We start from the raw sequence: 23,732 nt of genomic DNA on the forward strand, positions 1-23,732 counted from the left end.
GGAAAATGTCTCAATCCTAGCGTCCTTATAAAATGTTAATTACCTCTATCTGCTGAGGTGTTTGACTGGTAATGTGACGTTGTTTCCCCCCTCTGCTTCTAAACTGGGATAGGTGACTGCGGTGTTCATTCTGCCCGAGTTGTTGTGACGGTTGGCCGCCTGACGCCAGGGATAGCGCCAACAACAACATCCCACTCATCAGTATTACGTTATCCAGCTGAAATAAAAAGGAATAAATACATCATTGAATAAATAAAACAGTCTGCAGGTTGAGTAAGAAATATTTCAGATATGGAAAAGTCACAAGATGTTTTCCTCATCTATGCAATAGTTACTGTTGGACTATCAATATCTCTACATAAAGCCCTCACTCATCACTAATTCTCCAACTTTACTATGTACCAAAAAAATTAAATTTGGTACCCATTTATGCCTCATGTCTTAAATATAAAACCTATAGTCTTTTCATAAAAATCCTGGATATACTGGGAAAATTTATTTTGACACATTATCGTGCCTTATTCTTTCAAAATAAAAATAAAAAATCTTTTATGAAGGTTAACCACCCATAGGATATGAAAATGGAGTTATACACTCCCCCTTATAACTACAGGTATGTTTTTGTTTTTAAAACTTCCCATAGAAATTTGAAATGTCACAGACGTAAACTCCATAGACTAAAATAGAAAAAAGAAGAAATGTAACAAAAATCAAACATTCACAGTGGTTGAAATATTGCAACACCTAGAACAACTATAATTTTTTCAATATCTTGAAGAAGAACCCACCCATAGGGATTTACATGAGGTTGTGACCTCTGAAACAATTATAATTTTGTTTGTATATCTTCCCAGTGACTTTGGAAACATTGGATTTGACATTCTTCATTACCTAAATATAATAAAAAACCATTTTTGTTGGGATTAACAAACCATAGGGGATAGGTTAGAGAAACTAAATCGTTGTTTATAAAAATCCAGCTGGCCTAGTAAAATTACATTTACACACAAGAGTATGTATTAACCCTTTGTCTACCGATTAGTACCGGACGTACCATAAACCAAAAGTATATTACAATGGCCGGAAATAGTTACCTTTGACCGAAGTTGACTTTCCAGACCAACTTCTTTGACCTATACATAATAATAAAGTGGCCAAAATACCTTTTACTGGAATAAAATACGCTTTTTTACCAAAGCCTAATCTTTAGGACTAACGCTATCGCAACTACGCCACAAAAATTACAATAACCAGTTATTATTGTTAAAAGTGGGCTTTTCAGAAAAACTTATTATATGTTTTCTTAATCATAGCAGCAATACAAACGCTACTACGGCACCGGAAGTAGAATGATATCAATGAACGGAAGTAGATTTTTTTTAATTATTAATGAATGCATCAATTTTCTTGTTAAGAGCAACAATTTAAACGTTACTAGGACACCGAGAATACCATAGACTTTGAGAAAATTAAAAGGGCCGGAAGTATAAATTTTTTATTCAAGTTGGCCTCTTAGAGCAATAGCAATATATATATATATTTTGTGCTACATATATATATCGTCCGTAGAAATAATGAAAACACTAGTATTGCGTGAGTATAATATTGGTCCAAAACAAAATTGCTTCTTCACAAGCCTAACCTTTGTTTATCTTTTGAACCTCTTAACAATGAACACTGTCGTAAGTTAACATTGCCGATATATTGAGTTAAAGAAATTGGATGATAATTAATGTGTTTGTAACTTAGGAGTAAACAATATCAACTGTCTCTATATGACAAAATTGGTGGTTGAGCCACACTCACTATTTCATAGCGTAACATCAAAGAGTCATTTTAAAGTGATTTGTGTATTTCGGTATATCAGATTAAGTTACGGACTCAAATACATACTATGAAATATATTATAATTAGATTGAAACACTAGTCTAAAGTAGGCAATATAATATATGTCAGTCTGAAATTTAATGATAATGATGTACAGCTACTTCAAGCAACGCGTTACTAAACTTTAAATTCACCAAATTCATGGAAATTATTGTACATAGCACAAAACGTATATTTCAAATTTTTCAACATTGATGATTAGTATTTGACATTAATAACATATTAATTGTATTAATAAATTTCAATTATACTGTTTGATGAATTATGTTAAAACTCAATTTTATAATGCAAGATTATATCCTTGATATGTATCTTCTTACACATAAATTTGTATTTATATACCATGAAACTTTCATTCAGATGATCCTTCAGATATTTAAAACTGTGGATGCTCACAATTAAACCTCTTTATAAACGGGCGGATACTTCTATTTCCGCTTGAGAATCTCACAATATACATAAATTTCTTTCCCAAAATCGTTATCATATAAAAAATAAAGACAGCGAAAGGAAAGATAGTATTGAATTACCTAAATGGAATTTCTGACTGGGAGTTAGTGAGTTTAAAACAAGAAGATGTAACTCATTAGCTTGATATTCGTTCAAGCAGAGTCTTCAGAATTAAACAAGTTTAAATAAAAGAAGTGTAATAGATAAAGTTTTTAATTAATGAGAGTCGAGTCGAACAATTTTAAAAGTGTCCTCTTTTTGGTTCTAGAGGAAACAAATTATTATTAGAAAGATTTAGATAGAATGATCTATTTCCAAAATTCTTTAAAAATATATTTTATTTTCATTGCTTTACAATTGATTTAAAACTTTTTTACACATTCTCGTTCTTATTAAAAATACAGATATTTTAATATTAAAATGTGTACTCACGTGTTTTATAACTGCTCACACAATGTAATGGTGTGAACCTAAATCACCACACAGGGTCACAGTACCAATTGCAACAGGTTTAAGTGGTCAAAGGAATGCGCGTCTGCTTATCAGACTTCAAAGCGAGTTGCCGGCTCACAGATGTCCGATCCCCTTTACTGATCCCCTTAAGCCAAGTTGATAATTTCTAACCCCTCGGCCGCTTGAATGGCTAATGTACCTAACCACATATAGAGGATTCCACTCTCTATAAATTTGGTAATAAACTGAATGACAGAAGTATTAGACTATGCGAAAATACTTGATGAATAATTGTACTATAAAGACTATGTTATAGCAAGAGATATTAGTAACTAAGCAGTTTTGGTTCTCGGCAGATTTAAACTGGATTTTATACTATATCACAGACTGCACTATCTTTAAAAATACAATTTATTATAATTTCTAGGTCTCAGAACTCACATTTTGTGGAATTACATTTATTCTTTTAACTCAACACCACACTGACAAAGAACATAATATTCATTATACTGTTCCCTCTGAAAGAATATTATCGGAATCTGACCTACCTTATCGGCTAAAATCATGATCAGTATTTAATGAAATCTAAATTCAATTTATTAGTAAACTAAAAATAACAAAATCAGTTCTCCTATAACTTTTTCTATATGTAAAAATTATACATATATTTTAATGACTAGTATTTAAATAACGAATTGAAAGAAATACATAACTTAAGAATCTTTTTTAAGAATACCTTAATATTCCTAGAAGAAAGATGTAACAAAATTGCGACAATAACAATTTTATTAGTTCGTACGTGTTCTCCATTGATGTGAAAATCTGTGCGGTACATTATCTTTGTTGTACTAATGTTTCTAATTTATTGAGTGTACAACATTAGAACAGACAACAACAAGAAAGACTGAAAATACGATACTTACTTATAGAACTGTAAACTAATTCGTTATCGTCCTATAGCTGTTCATGTCAATGATTTCCCTCTGTTTCAAACACATATTAGGTAGTATATACTTTAAACGAATAAATATTCTAAGCTTTAACACTGACGTAGTAAAAATACACTGCTCAGAGGATTATTTTGTACTGAAAGCATAGCAATGTCGGGCGGGAATAATGCACTTGTTGGGTGTGTCCCCGCCATATGTTTTTATTACGTATTATTCTGCAGCGTATATCTCTTACCTAACTCATATAGTTTACACCAGGGGATATCTATGTATATATATTCAGCGTCCATTAAATCATACAGTTTTATAAGGATGTTTTGATTTAAAGTATAATTGTTGGGCTCATGATAATTTATTATTCATGAGTTTCATTCCGTATTAATATGCTGCCATTATCCGTTCTATAAATATATTTTGTGTTTTCTCAAAATGTGCACGCTATTAAGCATTGTATTTCAATCTTAAAGATTATGCAATGTATTGCACCTACATCTACATTGTGTAGATATAAGCGCTATATTTTCTGTATTGTTAGTCTGACACCATGCCGGTGTACTGCACAATACAATTATCTGTATTTAAACCGTTGTACAAGTATAACAGTACTCCTTACAAACTACTACTTTGTTTTTTATATATCTAACTTTTTTGACGTATTAGCATGTTAATCGAAGTTCAGTACGTTAATTTAAAATAAGAACATTGGTAAGAAAGTAATATCATAAATAAAGAGAGATAGGAAACAAAGTAAGAAGGTGTTATTTCACATACATTTTATTTAAATAAGAATTTTAAGCACGTAGGTCGATTTTGCACTTCTATTTTTAATGAAATTTTACGAATAAATCATTAAAAATCACAAAGATTTCGTTACGTAGAAAAATCCCCTTAACTTCCATAAAATTTCACTATAAGAGATAATAAAGTAATATAAGACAGAACAAAATGGATCGCCATTAAACTGACATTACGTTTTTGCTGTCGTCTCAACCACTAATACATTCCACCTGAGACAGCTCGACTCAACCATTGATACATACCACCTGAGACAGCCTGTCTCAACCATTGGCACAGGCTACCTGAGACAGTCTGTCTCAACCACTTAAACAGACTAATATGACACAGGTCTTCAAAACCACTGATACATACCACCTTAGACAGTACGTCACAAACACTGATACTTACCACCTGAGACAGCCTGTCTCAACCACTTAAACAGACTAATATGACACAGGTCTTCAAAACCACTGATACATACCACCTTAGACAGTACGTTACAACCACTGATACATACCACCTGAGACAGCCTGTCTCAACCACTTAAACAGACTAATATGACACAGGTCTTCAAAACCACTGATACATACCACCTTAGACAGTACGTTACAAACCACTGATACATACCACCTGAGACAGCCTGTCTCAACCACTTAAACAGACTAATATGACACAGGTCTTCAAAACCACTGATACATACCACCTTAGACAGTACGTTACAACCACTGATACATACCACCTGAGACAGCCTGTCTCAACCACTTAAACAGACTAATATGACACAGGTCTTCAAAACCACTGATACATACCACCTTAGACAGTACGTTACAACCACTGATACATACCACCTGAGACAGCTCGTCACAACCACTGATACATACCACCTGAGACAGCCTGTCTCAACCATTGACACAGGCTACTTGAGACAGTCTGTCTCAACCACTTAAACAGACTAATATGACACAGGTCTTCAAAACCACTGATACATACCACCTTAGACAGTACGTCACAAACACTAAGACACAAAAGCCTGAGACAGCTTGTATGAATCACTCAGGCAGACCAACCTGAGACAGGTTACCTCAACCACTGATACATACCACCTGAGACAGCTCCGCTGGGACACAACAGCTTTAGACAGGTTGTCTCAACCTCTCAAGAATCTCAAACTGAGACAGGTAATTTCAACCAATGGGAGATGCCAGCTTTAGACAGGTAATCTCAATCATTCGTACAGAACGAACTGAGAACTGACAGAGCATCTCAAGACTAACGAAACAGATTAGTTTAGTCATTACGGAATTATAATTAAATTACTAACGCATTTAACTGAGTTCGGTAATGATAATATCAAACAATTGTTCTCACCACTCAGAATCACTGGTATTCCACGTACTTGCCTACTGTAATACAGGAGCGTTAAATCAATCCATTTTCCTCTTTTCCACACTATTCCTTAGATAAGTGACACGAGGAGATACTCCTATATCAGGTGCTACTTCCAAATAATTTGATATCTTGGAAAGTCTCTGATTCTGAGTTCTACAGTAATGTAGGAGAACGGAATAGTTTTTATTGGCTTATTAATAGAGAATTTCACAGAGAATTAATTTAAATATATATAAGTAATTTAAACGCTTTATTCCATTTTTGAGATGTTTAATAGCAATATGGTTATAGACTTTAAGTGTGTTAAGGTAAAATTTGCAATCTGAGAAAAATTGATCATTTCTCATTTTTTACACTTTTAATATGTTGAGTATTATTATCTAGTACATACACTTTACTAATATATTTATGTAATTTTATATCAAGTAAAGAAGATAAATTAAGGCCAAAGAAGTTCTTTCCTGTCTCAAAATATTATTTTTACATGATAGATCCTTTTCAATAGCTTTATCACAGTATTTCTTAAAGTTTTCATTTATTATTATTTCCAGTTATTTAATTCATCGGACAGTTTAGAATAATTCTACTAATTCATCAGACTGATTCAATTGGAACTAACGAGCAACATGGTATCTGTTGTCAGAACACCATTGTTGTGTGCTGATGTAAATTACAGTTAATGATACTTCATGTCCGTACCTTGCCACACAACGAGACAAATAATGGAATGGGTTATTAGAATACTGAGGTCAGCTAAAAACTGTTGTTTGTTCGATTTTACAGTTCCGCCTCTTTGGCCTAAGTTAAGTCGTACTTGAAATATCTTGGACTAAAAAATACACGAATTAATGATTAATTTCTTTATTTTTACATGGCTACAGAGGGGAAATTAGAGCCACATGTTCCTTTCTTACAATTAACCGTAAAACAAACCAGTTACTTAATACACAACTCCAATAAATAAAATCAACTTAAACCTGGCTACTGTTTGAAATAATTTAAAAATAAAACTAAAACAAATATTAATAGATACATGCCGAGTTGTCACTTTAACATTCCATAAAACTACACATTACAGCAAAAATTTCATAGTTCTTGCCACAAAATACGAGCTACACGCAACAAAAAAAAAGTAATGCAGCACAAGTGCCTTTTTTTCTATAATTTATCTTATATTTTCATTTGTGTGCTCGAATAACAGACATTCACGTTGCTTAACATTGTATTATTTTTCAACTCTGTCATTAATAGTGTTTTCTATTGTACATAGTTTGGCTTTTTTAGTAACTAAAAGACCACTTCTTAGTATAACAAAAAATTTTGACACGAACGTCCAAAACAGGTTCTAAAAATGTAGAGTGAAAAAATGTGGTGTAGTGATTTTGGAAGTTGTATTGGACAAATATTAAAGTTTCAGAGCTTTTAAGAGAGTAATTATGAGAGGGAGAACATGTAGCGAGGTGCTATTACTTACCATAATGGCAGGAGCGGTACGGGCGTGTGAACTGAGAGGAAACCGTCTTGTCATTATATAAACTCGGCGCGCGTGTCACAGTGAAAGTAATAAATAAGCTTTCTTGGATCTCTTCCCGTTAAACAAACTAGTAGCTAGGACTAGCCAGATCTAACTAAATTCCTTTTTCCCTTTTCAGGTTAAATTTACGCTCAGATGAGAATAAGCGGTTTAATGTTACCCATTTAGAAATTTGCCCTCAACGGGAGTTCTGTTCGACGGATTTTCTCGATAATATATACATAGTTATAACAGTCTTTTATAACGTAAGTCTATTATAACAGTTATTTTTCCATTCATCTTCCTAACGGCGTAAATAATAATAACTAAAATACTTTTCAGAATTTGTTAAAGCAATGTTTGAAGACATTATGTTTACTTTGATATACTATGAGCTGAATGTCACACGTCTATTTGATATTTGTTCAACAGTTTCTTTCAAGTACTAATTACAAGGCAAGACTACAGCATACCACAGGCTTTGCTTAAGTTCCATTTAAAATGTCAAGTCTACCGCATTTTATAAGGGTTCATGTTTTACTATGTCATGTGTTAATATCTTTATATATATATATATATATATATATATATATATATATATATATATATATATATATATATATATATATATAGTCTCTTAAAGCAGTTCAAAAGAAAACTACAATTATTTCGTACAATATTTCGTTGTAATTAACAACTTTTTCAAGTACACTTAATATACACAGAATAAAATAAACAAACAAAAGAAGAAACACCTGATAATAAACATTCTAAATGTAAATACAATTTTGACATGTAAACAAGTTTTGATTAGTTGTTAATTTAACAATAATAACATAATATATTATAATATAATTTTGAATTTAGGTAAATTTGTATCACAATTTAATTATTCAAGTGGAAAACAATAATTTAGCGAATGTTTAGTCCATATGGTTGTTTCGATTTTAATATAAGTTGGTGTGCCAATTCATTATTCCTTAAATTTAAATCATTTCGAGAGCTGTTTTAATTTTAATATTATAATTATAATTTTATATTATTTTTTATTATAATTATAATTTAATATAAATATAATTATAATTATATTTATTATTAATATTATAATAAATATAATTTTAATATAAAAAATTATAATACATTTATTCTGTTTTTTCTTCGCTTCCATTATCGTTACAAAAAATTTTAATATTTTATAATTTTTACTAACACTCAAGTTCCACAGAATGGTACGCAACCTCATCGAGCTCGTTTTGCCCATTTAAAAATGAAGCTTTTTGCAACATTTCCGGCCTATATGTTGGACATTTTGCAACATTTTTCCACCCTACTTATGTTTAACAAATAATTGTCATTATTGGAACTAAAGTTATAATGCAGTATTTCAATTAATTTAAACTCTGTGAAATTGTTATCTTCTAAGCGCCAAATATAGCATCATCAGATCTTAAAAATAAAATGTATAAGTCCTAAAATGTATAACCTTTTTGGTTTTTAAATTCTTTCAGAGATTAAGCTCATTACATATTCTGTTATTATGGCTCGGAAGAAGACCAACATGGTCTACATGCATCATGTATTTTTCCAAACCTGGTTAATCAATGGAGGCAATATATACTACTAAGCTAAGACATTAGTACTTTCCCCGTCCGTCTTCAGGGATCTCTTTGCAGATTGCCAAATTAGTAGTATAAGTTATAATTTACGGATATTATAGCAATGTCAAGATCCGAATGGCTCGAGAAGCAGCTTGGTAATAGTTTGGATTTAGTGTAATTCGCACATTCACGGACGGTATTAATAATGAGGTAAGGTTCACAGTTTCTGCTGCTTGGGTGGACTAGTTTAAGAGTTGTCTCCCGTACGCTTTCCAATAATATATCAACAAGAGACAAATGTAATGTTGATGTCTTGTGCCAATTTGCCCTCTATCTCTGAAATTGCCACTAATGTAATATAGAATTGGCAACCACTTGTAGTGGTCAGATCAAATGGCATTGAAGATATGCAATGCGATGGCTGAGGCTTTTGTTTTGGCAGTTGGTTTTCACGCCTTTAAAGTGGATTAAGGTTAAAACATCCTGAAAAAAGGAAGTGCCAATATCCTCACTTATTCTTTGTGTGCAGTGGGACTATTTTGGAATATTGGCGACCAGATTACGTACAAAGTTTGGACACATTACTTCATTGCCTAAGAAAGTCACGATTAGTGTTCTCCTGATTAAATATATGAACTTCAGTCGGAAGAGTAAAGTAATGACCAACAGAGAAATGTCAGGTAATTAGTTCTAACATATTCCTTCTGGCAAGCGGGTGATGTAACAGTTTAGTGATTTCCAGACCACATCATATTATTTCTTACTTATTATTATTATTATTCATATTTGGAGCGTTTAATATTGCTGGTAATGTGAGGGAGCATTAGTTATGAAATTAAATATTCCTCTGTCATCTCTTGTCTTGTATAACTAAACCTGCTAGCCCTTCCCATTAGGGTTCACTTTTGGCTGGTTTATACCTTCCACTTGAACCTACACTGGGTCCATCAAAAACCGATGTGTCACTAAAATCTGGGCAACCCTATGGATGTTTATGAGTGGCATATGACTAACAGCAAAGATATATGGAGATATTGGGGTGTAGGGGTGGATCGATAGTTCTAGTTTGCTGCAGGGGATGACAATTGCAGTCGGTGGATTTATTTAAGAGAACAACAGAAGTGGTAGCTCTGTAACTGCCTCAATGGCTAAAGATGTTATGTGTCTCACTTACATTAATATAATTGTAGTATGACAGAGGAAGCTGTATATACCTTATACTGTAACTGTATACATATATCACGAATAGAAGCCAGTGAGTTCAATTTGCGAATGCACTGTCAGGGAAGGTTAAAATGACCTACGGTGTCCCACAAGGATCTGTCCTTCGGCCGGTCATATACCTTGTGTGCGTCAACAGGTTGAACTCATCAATCCTGACGGGGAAAATAGTTCATTATGATGATAATACAACTCTGTGAATTAGAGCTAAAACAAAACATAAAATTAGAAATCAATCATTTTTAGCCCTGAATTCATGTATTCAGCATTTTTCCGTAGTAAACCTGAGGGTCAAGAGTTCCAAATCAAATGCAATCAACTTTTGCCTCCAGCAACGAGAGCCCGAGGACCTCGTCGCTGTGATGGCGGATAATTTCCTAGAAGAAACTGAATCCACCAAGCTCCTAGGGATGCATCTAGATCAAGGGCTGAGCTGGGATAATCATCTGTTCTAAGGTGTCTTCAGACATTTATGTCTTACGAAACCTTGCCAAATTCTGTTGTAGATATACTAAGGATGGCCTAATTTGGCCTTGTGTATCCTTATCTGACACACGGCTTGACTTTATGGGGCAGTTGCTCTAAATGCAAATTTTAAATAGTATTTAGAAGGCAAAAGAAAGCTTCCCGAATCATTTCAACATTTAATTTCAGAGATTCTTGTAAGGATTCCTTCAGGGAGCTTAGATTTCTGAATTTACCATGCCTGTAAATCCTTTAGGTGGCCCTGTACTGCCGATTCAAGTGTTACTTTGTCCAAGGTAGGAACGTTCACCAATACAGGACTAGAGGCAGGGAAGGTCTGCCATCTGAGGTTGGAGTCAAGCTGATCAATAGACTCCCTGAGGAAATTAAACACTGGAGTGGCTTTAAACAATTCAAAGCTCGGCTACGACACCTCTTGGTATTTAAAGTGTCTACTTAGTTGACGAGTTTATAAATAGCCGCTATGATGCAATTCAAAAATAATATGATCAATCATCTGGCTCTGATACAAAGTGTACCAAGAACGGCTGACAAGAGTGAATGCCGTTTGAGTGAATGAAAGAAATTGTGTCTGTGTGAGTGAGTGAATGGGAGTTATTTGTAAACATTGTATGCGGTGACTTCTGTGTATAGAGACCAAAAATACTGACGTGTGTATTTTTCTAATTGTGAAAAATTGTTCAACAATAAAGATCTATTATTATTATTAATACAGCGTCATTTCCTTAAAATTCTTTTGTGTTATCGGTCAGTACCCAAAAGGGTACATTGCTTATGTTATTGCAGAGCATAAAATAATAATAATGCTATCAGATGGCTGTCTATCTTAAAATTTTCAATATTATTAGCATTTAACTTATTCCGGGTGGGGGATGTTCCAGTACCCCAGCTTGCCTGGAAGGTGCAGAAAATATCTAGTGGTAACCCCAATTTAGATCATCCTAGATACGCCTATAAAAAACAGGCGACATCAATAATCATCATTATTATTATTTATTGTTGTTTTCTGGGAAATTAATTACATGTATTAACTATGAATGGCTAAGTTTAAAGATATCATTAAGTCATCCCAATATTCTGTGTCTAAAAATGAGGTTATAAAAGTTCCTTAGGATTAACATTATTTTCATTTCGGCTCTTAAGTGAATGCACTGCACAATTCTTTAGTTTTCCACATATCCTTTACAAGTTTCTGGTAAAGTGGAATTAGCTTATGAATTGGTTATTTAGTATTTATGGTTGGTGATGCTTGTCCGAATTTTCAATAACATATGTCCTGATAAAACTTACCACACGTTACTATCATACTCGAAACTATGATTATATAAAAATGGCTTCTCCTACCTCAAGTTATTATCAACAACTAGGTCGGTAAGAACGGTTCTTAATCATTATCAATACTTATTTTATAATTATTGCTTTCAAGAAAACGTAAGCATGTAATGTAATTAAGAATAATAACACCAAATTGTTTAATAGACATAACCTGGATCTGTCAGTTTCATTTTTACTGCCAAAAAATGTGAAAGGGAAGTAGTACTTTTATTTCGGCCAAGAACTTAAGCATATACGATCCAATTCACTTACATATAATCTAGATAAAGTGCTCATTATCTTACGCATCGGTAGACTCACACAATAGCAGGAGACACGAGCTTGTCGCACTCCCCGGCATTAACAGAGACAATGAGACAATTACAAGCAAACTGATGAAAGTGTTAGTTCTCCCTTTCTCCGCCAGATGGAGACAATGTCAGTGACAAACAGACCGTCTCCTGGACGAGTGCTTACGTAACGGAGTCATGTACCTGACAGCAAGGTCATTCACAAGAGCTATTGTAAGTTCATGAACGGTTATTAAGGGCTACGTGTTCAGTGTCGTAACAACGCGTTGCATAACAATGGCAAGTGATTCAAATGCAATTATCGAGTTACGTCTGTTAGACTTCTGCGTCAGAATTCCGCAGCTGAGGCCTCGTAAACCACGGCATGCATAAGGGAATAATCCAAAGTTTGACAATAGTATATTTGGAGATAATTTAATGTACGAATTTGCATTAACCATGCATTATTCTATGTGTGTTCCCTATATGACTCTCTGCACATTTTATTAGTTACTTATGTATATTTTCATATCACGATTCGTTTTTGTTTTTTAAAAACTTCAATTATTTTGTAAACTTAATTTGTACATAACTAAGATTAATACTTTAGGAATAAATTAGTGATAGAAAGTTTTAACGAAAAATAATAATGTTAAATACTCTTAGATGAACTCACGGTGGTGTTTAGGGTGTTTGTATTAATTTTACACTATCGGATCTTTTTTGGATAATTGTTCTAGTAAACTTTCTACGATATGCTTATAATTCAGTTAAGGTAGAGTATGAGTATAGATAAAAGTATATGTTTATTTATTGAGGGACTCTATACAATTGTTTAAGTGATTAAAAGCCAAGCCATTTTAATTGTATTCATACATTTGTCATAAGGTACAGTCAGCTGGCAAAAGCCTTTTTATTCTTCACTTTCTTCCGTCTTGTTTCCACACACGACTCTGGGACAACACTTTGGGAAGTTTAGGCTGAGATCAAATTCTAAGTACGAGCACCCCGGGGGTAGTTGGTTGATGGTGCACCTAGAAATAACATCACACAAATTATTACAAACTAACGTCGTTTAATTATATATATATATATATATATATATAATATATATTTACACACGTCCTTATCAAATTATAAATGGTTCTTACGTACTTGGACACCAAAGTGAGGCCTCCACCAACACATTCCTTGTGAACACATTCGCCGCTAGGCTGCCATTGGTCACCCGGAGCATGTCTGGACCGATCCTGGGCGTCCACACACATCACTGCCTCTGATTCAGAAGGTTTATCAGCAGATACCGCATACATTTATCAATGTATAATAACAATTCTGAAATATTTTATCACGACAGTAGTCTTTTTAGAATTTAGTGAAAAAATCCGACATTTCATGAGTTTACCAAATCAAACTTTTGTGAAATCAATATTTTTGTATCATTCTATATTTAAAAACTCTCTTCAAATATTAGCCAAATCCCATACAATTTAGTATATTATTACTTTTTAAGTTTCTAATTAAAATAGTAGAAATTTTAATTTTAATTTGTAGGATCAAACCGTGTATCATGCAACAAAATAATCATGAATGTTTGGGGTTAAAATTATTCGAAACAATGTTGCTCACAAAATTGTTATTTTTAAATAGTATTTTTGATCTTTTTGAAATTATATTACTTCATTTTGTTCTGATAATAACGACAAGTAGAAAATTTTTCTTTAAAGCAATATGTTGTTTTTTTATATATCTTAATGCATTCTTAGAATATGAAAAGTTGATTTGATTGTTGGCTATGTTGCTTACATCCTTAGCATTCAATATTTATAGTTGAGTCAGCGATTTAGTAACCATGCTGGGGTTTTTCTACTGATCTTGGACACAAAAACAAATAGTTCAAAGAACATTGACATCGTTTGATTTGTTGTTTAATTTTTTAATTAATGACACAATTAATTAATACTTTCAACTGTCAATAAGTACCATTATTCTACCAATATTGTAAAGCTGTAGTTCCTACACGAGTAAGTAGAAAACATTTAAAGTTCTTGTTTTGCAATAAAATATAGGGTTTTTTTTTAACATTTTTGAAATTGGTAGCCGTGCTATACTTTTAAAAAAAATTGAAGTTATAAACTTATATTCTTATGAACACTAAAAAGTAGATAAAGTTTTTAACCTAAACTTACTTGTACGGTTAGCACTTTTGAGTTACTAATTTTGCCCCAGTTGAACTAGTTGGTACAACTGCTGATTAACCCATAATTATTGTGAAGGATGTTTTCGTACATTTGCCATCGTGTAGTGACACAATACATATATAAAACTTCGTTTTGAGATCTGCATCTGATCTCTTCCTCAAGTAAATGACCAACTTAATACATAACTACAATCCAGGTTCAATTACACAAAAAACATACCAGAGCTTTTTGATGCCCATAAGTCAGGAACCCCAACAGCCATGTTGTGTGTCTATTACACGCACACTAACTTTAAACCACGCACTTAATAAAAACAGTAATTATTAAAACTGAAATACAGAAATAGAGGTCAAAACAAATCACTGGCAAATCCAACAATTACTGGATATCATTTTACATACATACATCATCCTGAATGCGTATAATCTCAGTGGTAACACGATCCCAAACCGCGGTGGGGCAGCCGACTTTTCTACACATAACGTAGAGCAAACATGTGAAGAGTTAAATCAATACACTTAACATGCATATTAAATCGTATATCTTTTCAAATTAAATAAAACGGTTAAATTAAAAATATAATTTAACAATTTTATTGAAATTTATTTGAAAAACAGTATGTCGGCCAAACATCGATTCAATTCCGCATAACAAGAACTGGCCACATTTTCCATAGCTATATTGTCCATAGCGACGTAACAAACCTTTAGCCATTCACAATATAGATGTACACAATCAAAATTGTTTAGAAAATTTTATACTATCAAAAGTATTAATAAAATTAATAAAAATTGACTGGAAAATTTAATAGATTAAAATTGAAAAGATTGAAACTGCACACCAAGTACTGTAGTTCTTCAAACAAAAAAACCCGACAGGTCTTAATTTTAGATAAATTTCATAATTTCTACTAACTTATTACCAAACGTAAATTTCATGGAATAATGATTGTTTTTCTCGTTTGAATCCTCAATTTTTCTTTTATAATCATTGCAAACATTAAAAAAATCAATATTTATCTGACGAAATTTACAAATGTTTCTAACCATTATACAATGGCTTTATATTGAAGAGAATTAACCTGTTTATTGTGTATTGTTAAATAAAAATACGTATAAATTGAAAAACCGATGGTTTTAATTATTATAAAACGTTAATGATGTATTGCATGTTTAACAAACTGGATTTTTTATATCTGATATTACTAAACACACTGCTGGTAGACTTTTTCATTAACCACTATAAAATAGAACATTTTCCTGCTATTCAGGAAAGAATTATATTAGTACCTTACCACAGCAAAAGACTGATTTTATAATTGGAAGTTGAAGAAGCATTAACAATACCTGTAGCTCTCCACTATAATTGCTTCCTCAATTTCGTTTATACTTGTTCAAAACATGAAAAACTCATTTTAAAAAGAGCGTTTTCTATTTTGGACAAAACTATTTATTATTGTTTCCTAACATTATTATATCCAAACAATAGTTATTGCCAAACACAATTTAATATTTATAATTGATCAATGCTGTTCATTTTTGTATTGATATACGAAGTAGGTTTTCAACATGAAGTAGATAGGAATTTAAAGTCCTAACTTGTTCTTTCAGTAACGTTACTTTTATTTCACTTCACTAGATACATTGCTTAATATTGCTATGAGTCAACATGGAATTTCATTTTGCAATTTCGTTTGAAATGCACACAGTTATGCATAAACATTAATTTAAATACCTGTCTCATCACACAGTGGGTATGGACAGCAGCCTGGAAAATATTTTGTAGAATCTTCTTTAGAAAGTGTGCATCCTCTATGGAGAGTAACGTTTGGGCACCTATCAAATACAAATTTGAAATATTTACTTGATATAGTAATAACAGTATTCCGTACTAATAAAGCACTTAAGATTTTAGCAGCTATAATCAGCTTAAAACTCCTCTAAACGTTTCCAGGTGTACAATGAGTGTCCTGTAAGATGGCGCAGGGATATCTAAAACATTGCTGCATATGTTCATATGTTTTTTCTGAATGAAAAAGGAATAAAATGTAAGATTTGATGCGTTTTAATACCTTAAAATAGTCCTTAACTTTACGAACAATACAATTTTTAATAAATAAAATTCAATAAATGTTATACAACCTGAAAAAATTAATATTTAAACATGATTGTCATTTTTAAACCTCATAAGGTATACGAATATACTAAAAAGAGCACTTTATATACATGACTTTGAATTCCAAGCATTTAGTTTCGAGTACAACAATCAGCTAACCATTAATCAACATTTAATCATAATTAATACCTCGATTACTGTACTTTTGAAGGGGTATGACGCATATTACACCATTTACTATTCCGTTAATATTACATTCCGTCATAATGAAATACATTTGGGACCATAATCCCAAAAATACGTGTTCATCTAGACGTAACTCATATTTCATTATTGTTACACATTGCTAATAAAATCTCCAGTTTTTAGTTATTAGAGTTTACAAACTTTTGTACAACCGTCATTCTGAAACACAATAATTGATTTCTTATAAAAATAAGAAATTCTTTGGATCAAATATTTTTCAAATATTGAACTTTATACCTTAATTTAATTTTAAAGATATAGTTAATTCCATAAAAACACAAACTGTCAGATGTTTGAAAAAGTAAGCAAGATAGGCCTATGCTTTATATGACATTTCTCACATATTTTTACTTATAAATACATAAATATACACACAAACACACACACACATATGCGCGCGCGCGCGTACGTGTATTACAAACAAAAATTGATTGATTGACAAATACTTGCGAAGTTTACACCAAACTAACGTTTATTAAAATTAAAACGTGAGATCTGATGTATTCAAAAATATTCAATTTCTTTCCTATGTACACTAATCTTTAATATACGTTTACCATATATTAAATATCAAAAATTTTTGTTATTCTTACCACGTAAACATTTTATGATATTTAAAACATATTTGTATTATGGAGATTAAACCTGTATTTTGCATTAAATAAAACACGCTGTGTACAGCACTCGTATTTTTAGTACATAAAATTGTTGGCTACATAAAAACTTGAAAAAGTTGCTTTATTCATCTTTGCTCAATATTTAATGTGTAACATTTTAGTATTTTCCACAACTTACCTCTCAACGATCACCTGGTTATCACCTTTGCACCTGTGCAAAAGACATTGTCCAATATTTGACCAGCTCTCGCCCTTCTTGAAGTCGTATACTAGATCGTTATAAACACCTAAGCAGCTGTCAGAATGTGCTGGAACAATGAAACATAAAATCCAGTGTATTCTATTATTTTTAAAGCATAGGCTTAAGTATAAATAATACGCTTTAATACAATAAACATGGAAACGAAGTTGGATGGCGCAACAGTACAGACGTTTTTAGTAAGTTTCTATTTAAATTCATTTTATGCAGTTTTAGTACGATTTAATGAAATAACTGTGATCTTAAAAGTTTATGTGAGCCACAATATAGCGCTGTGTGGAATATACAATAAGGCATGTGATTCCAAGCAGTAGAAATCTTCGTGTTGTGATTTGGAAAGGATTTTCACGGAACATGTATTAAGAAGTAAAGCCGATATTAAGTATTTTTCTACTGCTTCAACCGTGTGGAGTTTGCAACCCATGTGGTGGGGAAAGGCGTAAAAGTATATCGTTTGAAATGGAGGCTGAAGGTATGCTTACACCAGAAGACGTTATATCTGCTATTAAACACTTCACAAATGAGCATAAATACTCAGTTAAGGAATCCAATAAGTCTTATTAGTCTATGAGTGTAAAAATTGACAAAAATACAAATTCATTCAGAGACTAAACTGGGTAAATGAATCAGTATTTGGAGAAGATGGAACACCTCACTGCTGAAAATTAGATGTTGAAGGATAAAATTGAAGTGCTAGAAGATAGATTTGATGAAGGAGAAAAGTATTCCAGAAGGAACTGCATGGAAATCCAGGGTATGCCAGAAATAAGCAATGATGTGGTCCAAACTGTCAAAGTTGAAGAAAAGGAGTTAGGAATGGACATACAAGATACAATGATTGATGCCTGTCACACGCTAGGGAAAAAGACAATTCCAAGTAACCACCAGAGATTATTTTAAAGTTCGTTCGAAGACTTGCCGATAACATGCTGACAGTGAGACGTGCTAAAAGAGACATTTCATTCTCTGCCAGACATTTGAACCTGCCACTGGACAACATGACCTGTGTGAACGAGTCAATCAGCCAGGCGAGGAGGGGGTTGGTAGGTATGGCGAGGAAGATAAAGAATGAACTAGGATACAAGTGGTTGAGGGTGAGGGATGGAAGGATTGGATTACAAAAAATACCCTACATTCAAAAACGAATGAGACTTACAGGTCCGGTGGATTAGCGATCTTTGCACAGCAGTATCACTGAAGTTGAAATCCCAGTACAATGCGAAACAGCTTGTGTATTAATACTTGCATTAACATTATTAAATTATCAGGTGTGTAGAAAAGTTTTAATATTTGGAGATATAAATATAGATACCTTAGATGATAGATCAATTATTGATGATTATACATTTACCTTAGCTAAAAATGGATATAATAACTTCTCACTGAACCAACTAGAGTTACGCATAATTCTAAAATATGTATAGATCACGTACTCGCAAAAGTTTTAAATAAGAATAAACTCAGAATCGATACCGGAATCGATATTGGTGTGACCGACCACTGAGTGATGACCGCTCACTTACGTGGAGCGACAGATACTGCACCGGCGAGTGACTCACTCAACTCGAGGTTACATAGTAAATAAGGTCACTTATCGAGTAAATAAAGAGGAGCTGATAAGAAGTCTTAAAATGGCGGATTGGAGCAATGTAAATAGACAAACAGGCTTTTGATGTATTTTATAAAGTACGTTAGTCATTTTTTCAACTCAAAAGAACCTAAATCAAATATTAAATCATGTCATAAAACTGAAACCACTGATTACTTATACTACCTGCAAAATGTATTAAAATTAGAAACACTTACTAAAACGGCTAAAAGAAAATCCCCAGGATGAGGTAAAGAAGTGTGAATTTAGAGAGTATAGAATAAATTACAGATTGATATTCGAGCCTTGAAAACAATTATTATTCCAAACTATTTAAAATCATAACTATAATTCGAAAAACATTGCAATTTTATATACAGTATAACGGGCTAGAAAAGAACTATGATAGTACCCTATATATATATATATATATATATATATATATATATATATATATATATATATATATATATATATATATATAGGGTTTATTGAAATAAATTAAATTCGGCTATTGCCATTTATACAAATTTAATGAATGTAAATAGAAGTCATTTGACAGGTATTTGGTCTTCCGATCATATGTTAGTTTGGTTATTGAACACATGTGTGAAAGAAACGGCCAAATACAAAATAATTGAATCGTAAAAAGTGAGGGCTCTGTGGTGTAATGGTAGCACATTCACCCGGCAAGTGAGAGATCCGGGTTCGACTCCCGGCGGAGCAAGTACTTTTTGCGATTCAATGTTTATTGAAATAAATTAAATTCGGCTATTGCCATTTATACAAATTTAATGAATGTAAATAGAAGTCATTTGACAGGTATTTGGTCTTCCGATCATATGTTAGTTTGGTTATTGAACACATGTGTGAAAGAAACGGCCAAATACAAAATAATTGAATCGTAAAAAGTGAGGGCTCTGTGGTGTAATGGTAGCACATTCACCCGGCAAGTGAGAGATCCGGGTTCGACTCCCGGCGGAGCAAGTACTTTTTGCGATTCAATGTTTATTGAAATATATATATATATATATATATATATATATATATATATATATATATATATATATATATATATATGGTAATATAATAAATGAAGCCGAACGAGTGGCAAACTAGTTTCATAACTATTTTTTGTATGTTGCGGGGGAAATAAATGAAAAAGAGACCAAATAATGTAGATCACAATGAATAAAAAGTTGTTTTGATTGACAGAATGTAAGTAGGTCAATGTTTTTGATCCTTGCAACACTAATGATCTTTTCCGGGTCTTGATGGAGTTGACACGTTATTGATAAATTTAAGCTTTGAAACGGGACAGTTTTCTGAAAGGTAAAAGGATCTATGGTTATACAAATATATAAAGAAAGTCTATGAATTGTTATAGTAACTATAGACCAATATTTCTGCTGTCATACTTTACTAAGGTATACGAGCAAATTACTAAACAATAGATTGAACAATGGAAAAATGTTTTAGCACTATTTTTAGACATTACAAAAGCGTTTGAATAATAAAATACGGAGTACCTCAGGGGTCTATATTGGGTGCAACTTTTTTTTAAATATATATAAATGATCTATGTAGTGGGAAATGTTAGGGTAGAGTTACATCTTTTGCTGATGATACTTGTTTATGCTATGACGAAAATACAGGAGAATAAATTTAAGGTGAAGTAAATCTTGACTTAGAGACTTTGAGTTTGTGGTTTATAGAAAACAAAAAGATATTAAGTCTTAAAAAAACAAAATATATTCTTTTTTTTCCTTGAATTGAAATATGCTTTTCTAAAATGAAATTATGTACAAATGCTTAGACTGTATATGTAGTAATAGAGAATGTAATGAGGGCTCTGCGGGTTGGTAGAAAGTGTGGAATCACTCAAATATTTGGGTTTATGGTTGTATTAGAAGTAAAATTGGAAAACACATATATCGAAATTTAAAACAAAATTAAAACACATACTAAGAATTTTTTATTTCTTGCAAAAATATATGTTATAAAAACCTCTTAAGAATGTTACATTTTTCTTTAGTTAAAAGCCGATTAGAATGTGAAAAATTATTTGGAGGGAGGACATACATAACAAATTTGAAAACTTTATTTACTACTCAGAAACATTTTTTAAGAATCATTATGAGAAAAAGGAAGACTGAATCATAGTTCCCATTTTTTTACATAAAGGCTCTACATCTTAGGTATATGTATGGCTATAAAATATTAAAAAATATTCTTTTTGAGAATTAAGAATAATAAGTCTTTAAATGAATATACACGGAGATTAAGTAATTCAGGAAATTTGCTTATGCCGAGGACTTTAAAAACATTCTTTGAAAATATTTTTCTATCTGGCATCCAAATTGTTTAACACTAAACCGAATGCAATAAAAAAATTATCACTTAATGAAACAGTTTTTGAAGCAAATTAAAAAATGACTTTAAATTGGAAGATGTTGAAACATGTACAATGAAACATGTAAATTCAAAAGCAGAAGCAAGTGTTACCTTTCTCTAGAGTGTATTGTTATTTTATAACAATATGTTATAATGATTATTTCGTAATAATACAACTTCAAATGTCTGCTTTGGTCAGTAATACTTGTAGTGTAAATTTGGAAGAGGTCTAAGGAATGTGGTGACTTATTTGGAATATAAGCTCTGAAAATCTCTGAAAATATGAAATAAAAAATAGGATGCACAAATTATTGTTAACCTTTAGTTGTATCATATATTTTTTCAAATTAAATATTTGCATTGTGATGGCTGGAATACTAATAAGGATGTGTATGTATATAATGGTCCTCCAAACAGGCTATGCCTTTGAGGTTAAGTTTCTATTTGTCTTTTAATCTATCATATCAATGTATATGTTCGTATGTGTAAGTGGATATGAATGCTTAAATCTTGTAAGATGTAAAAAACGTAATAATAATGGTAAAATTAAATAATTATTTAAGTTTGTGCACTATTATAATTAATACACGCATACAGTACCTATTTAATTTACAACATTGTAACATTACTACATTTACATTATGTAATTTACTACATGGTTATATTATTATATTTAAAAAAATAAAAACTAATAAATTAAAAAAAGACAAATACTTTTTTGGAGGTTTTTCCAAATCATATGAAATATTTTTATTGTGAAATAAAGTATTTTGAAATGTTTATAAAAGTAACCTATTTCGGAATTACTTACCAATTTCTAGAAGATAGCAAACCATAACTAACACTAATAGCATGTTAAACCCTTTACACTGTTTGGTAACCACAAAGCCATGCCGTGTCTGTTTGTTACTTGTGCTAGTTTGATGTTACTTGACGGCGGTGTATTGAAGACACCCCACTTGTACAAACATAATCTACAAACAGACAACAACAACAACTGATGACTTTCTCAGCATGTAATCAAGTCACGAACAAGTGATCAATTTATAATAAATTAATCAACTAATACATTTTCCACCTATAGTTTGAACGGAGAGTACAAACCAACAAACTTTATAGCCAACTTTGAGTATTTCAACTTTGTTTATTTGTATTTTTGTTTTCGAGTATTTATAACATATATACCTGTTTTTAATACAATATTAGTTATTAAATGTCTTTCGTCTCAAAACAAAACAAAATATTTATATGAGAAATAACTTGAAATAATTTAAATTTCTGCTTAGGAACTTAAAACAAGCCAAGGGTGAATCTTACCCCTTAGACAGTAAAAGAATGTGGTAAGCGTTCACCAAAATATGTTTCGTGTCGAACTTAGATTTCTGTTTGTGTAATTTTGTAGATTATAGATTATTGGCCGTTATCAGTACATTATATACAGGGTCAACACACCTTGATTTTAATATCAGGACAATCCAGCATTCCACAAAATATTATTTTCATTGGTTACAACAGTTCATTAACCTTTATCACCTAACTATACTCAAATTGCATTTTAATTGTCATTTCAAAGCAAACTATAACTATTGTAGTACACCCTAATGGATGTTATAATCTGTGCAAACAGTTTACAAATACTGATTTGTGTCATAAATTCTCGTCACTGAGGTTTGATGTTCTCTCAGAAACTGAAGATACGATGTTGGTGTAACACGTCTCAAGCTCAGAGTGCTCCATCACCGTGTGACGCTTCCAATCACTGTGTGATTGATAACATGAGCGACTCCATGAGATCACCTCACAGTTGGTGTAACACGTCTCAAGCTCAGAGTGCTCCATCACCGTGTGACGCTTCCAATCACTGTGTGATTGATAACATGAGCGACTCCATGAGATCACCTCACAGTTGGTGTAACACGTCTCAAGCTCAGAGTGCTCCATCACCGTGTGACGCTTCCAATCACTGTGTGATTGATAACATGTG

General features: G+C 32.0%; 1 protein-coding gene across 1 annotated transcript; it reads right to left on the reverse strand.

The window, feature by feature from the left end:
- Nucleotides 1-13,162: 13,162 nt before the first annotated feature.
- Nucleotides 13,163-22,698, reverse strand: LOC124372648. The gene is made up of 5 exons (XM_046802221.1): nucleotides 22,560-22,698; nucleotides 17,686-17,815; nucleotides 16,264-16,364; nucleotides 13,484-13,604; nucleotides 13,163-13,362 (listed from the first exon to the last, which is right to left on the reverse strand). Exons 1-5 carry the CDS (start codon nucleotides 22,600-22,602, stop codon nucleotides 13,242-13,244), a joined length of 516 nt encoding a protein of 171 aa, XP_046658177.1. The 5' UTR covers nucleotides 22,603-22,698; the 3' UTR covers nucleotides 13,163-13,241.
- Between the last annotated feature and the right edge of the window lie 1,034 nt (nucleotides 22,699-23,732).

The sequence above is a fragment of the Homalodisca vitripennis genome, chromosome 1, assembly GCF_021130785.1.
Source record: "Homalodisca vitripennis isolate AUS2020 chromosome 1, UT_GWSS_2.1, whole genome shotgun sequence".
Lineage (NCBI taxonomy): Eukaryota > Metazoa > Arthropoda > Insecta > Hemiptera > Cicadellidae > Homalodisca > Homalodisca vitripennis.

Coding starts and splice junctions, on each gene's coding strand:
- LOC124372648 (XM_046802221.1), bottom strand. CDS start 22,602: ATGCTATTAGTGTTAGTTATGGTTTGCTATCTTCTAGAAATTG. Junction 13,605..16,263: donor CCCACTGTGTGATGAGACAG/GTATTTAAATTA, acceptor CTTCTGAATCAG/AGGCAGTGATGTGTGTGGAC. Junction 13,363..13,483: donor GGCCTCACTTTGGTGTCCAA/GTACGTAAGAAC, acceptor TGTTATTTCTAG/GTGCACCATCAACCAACTAC.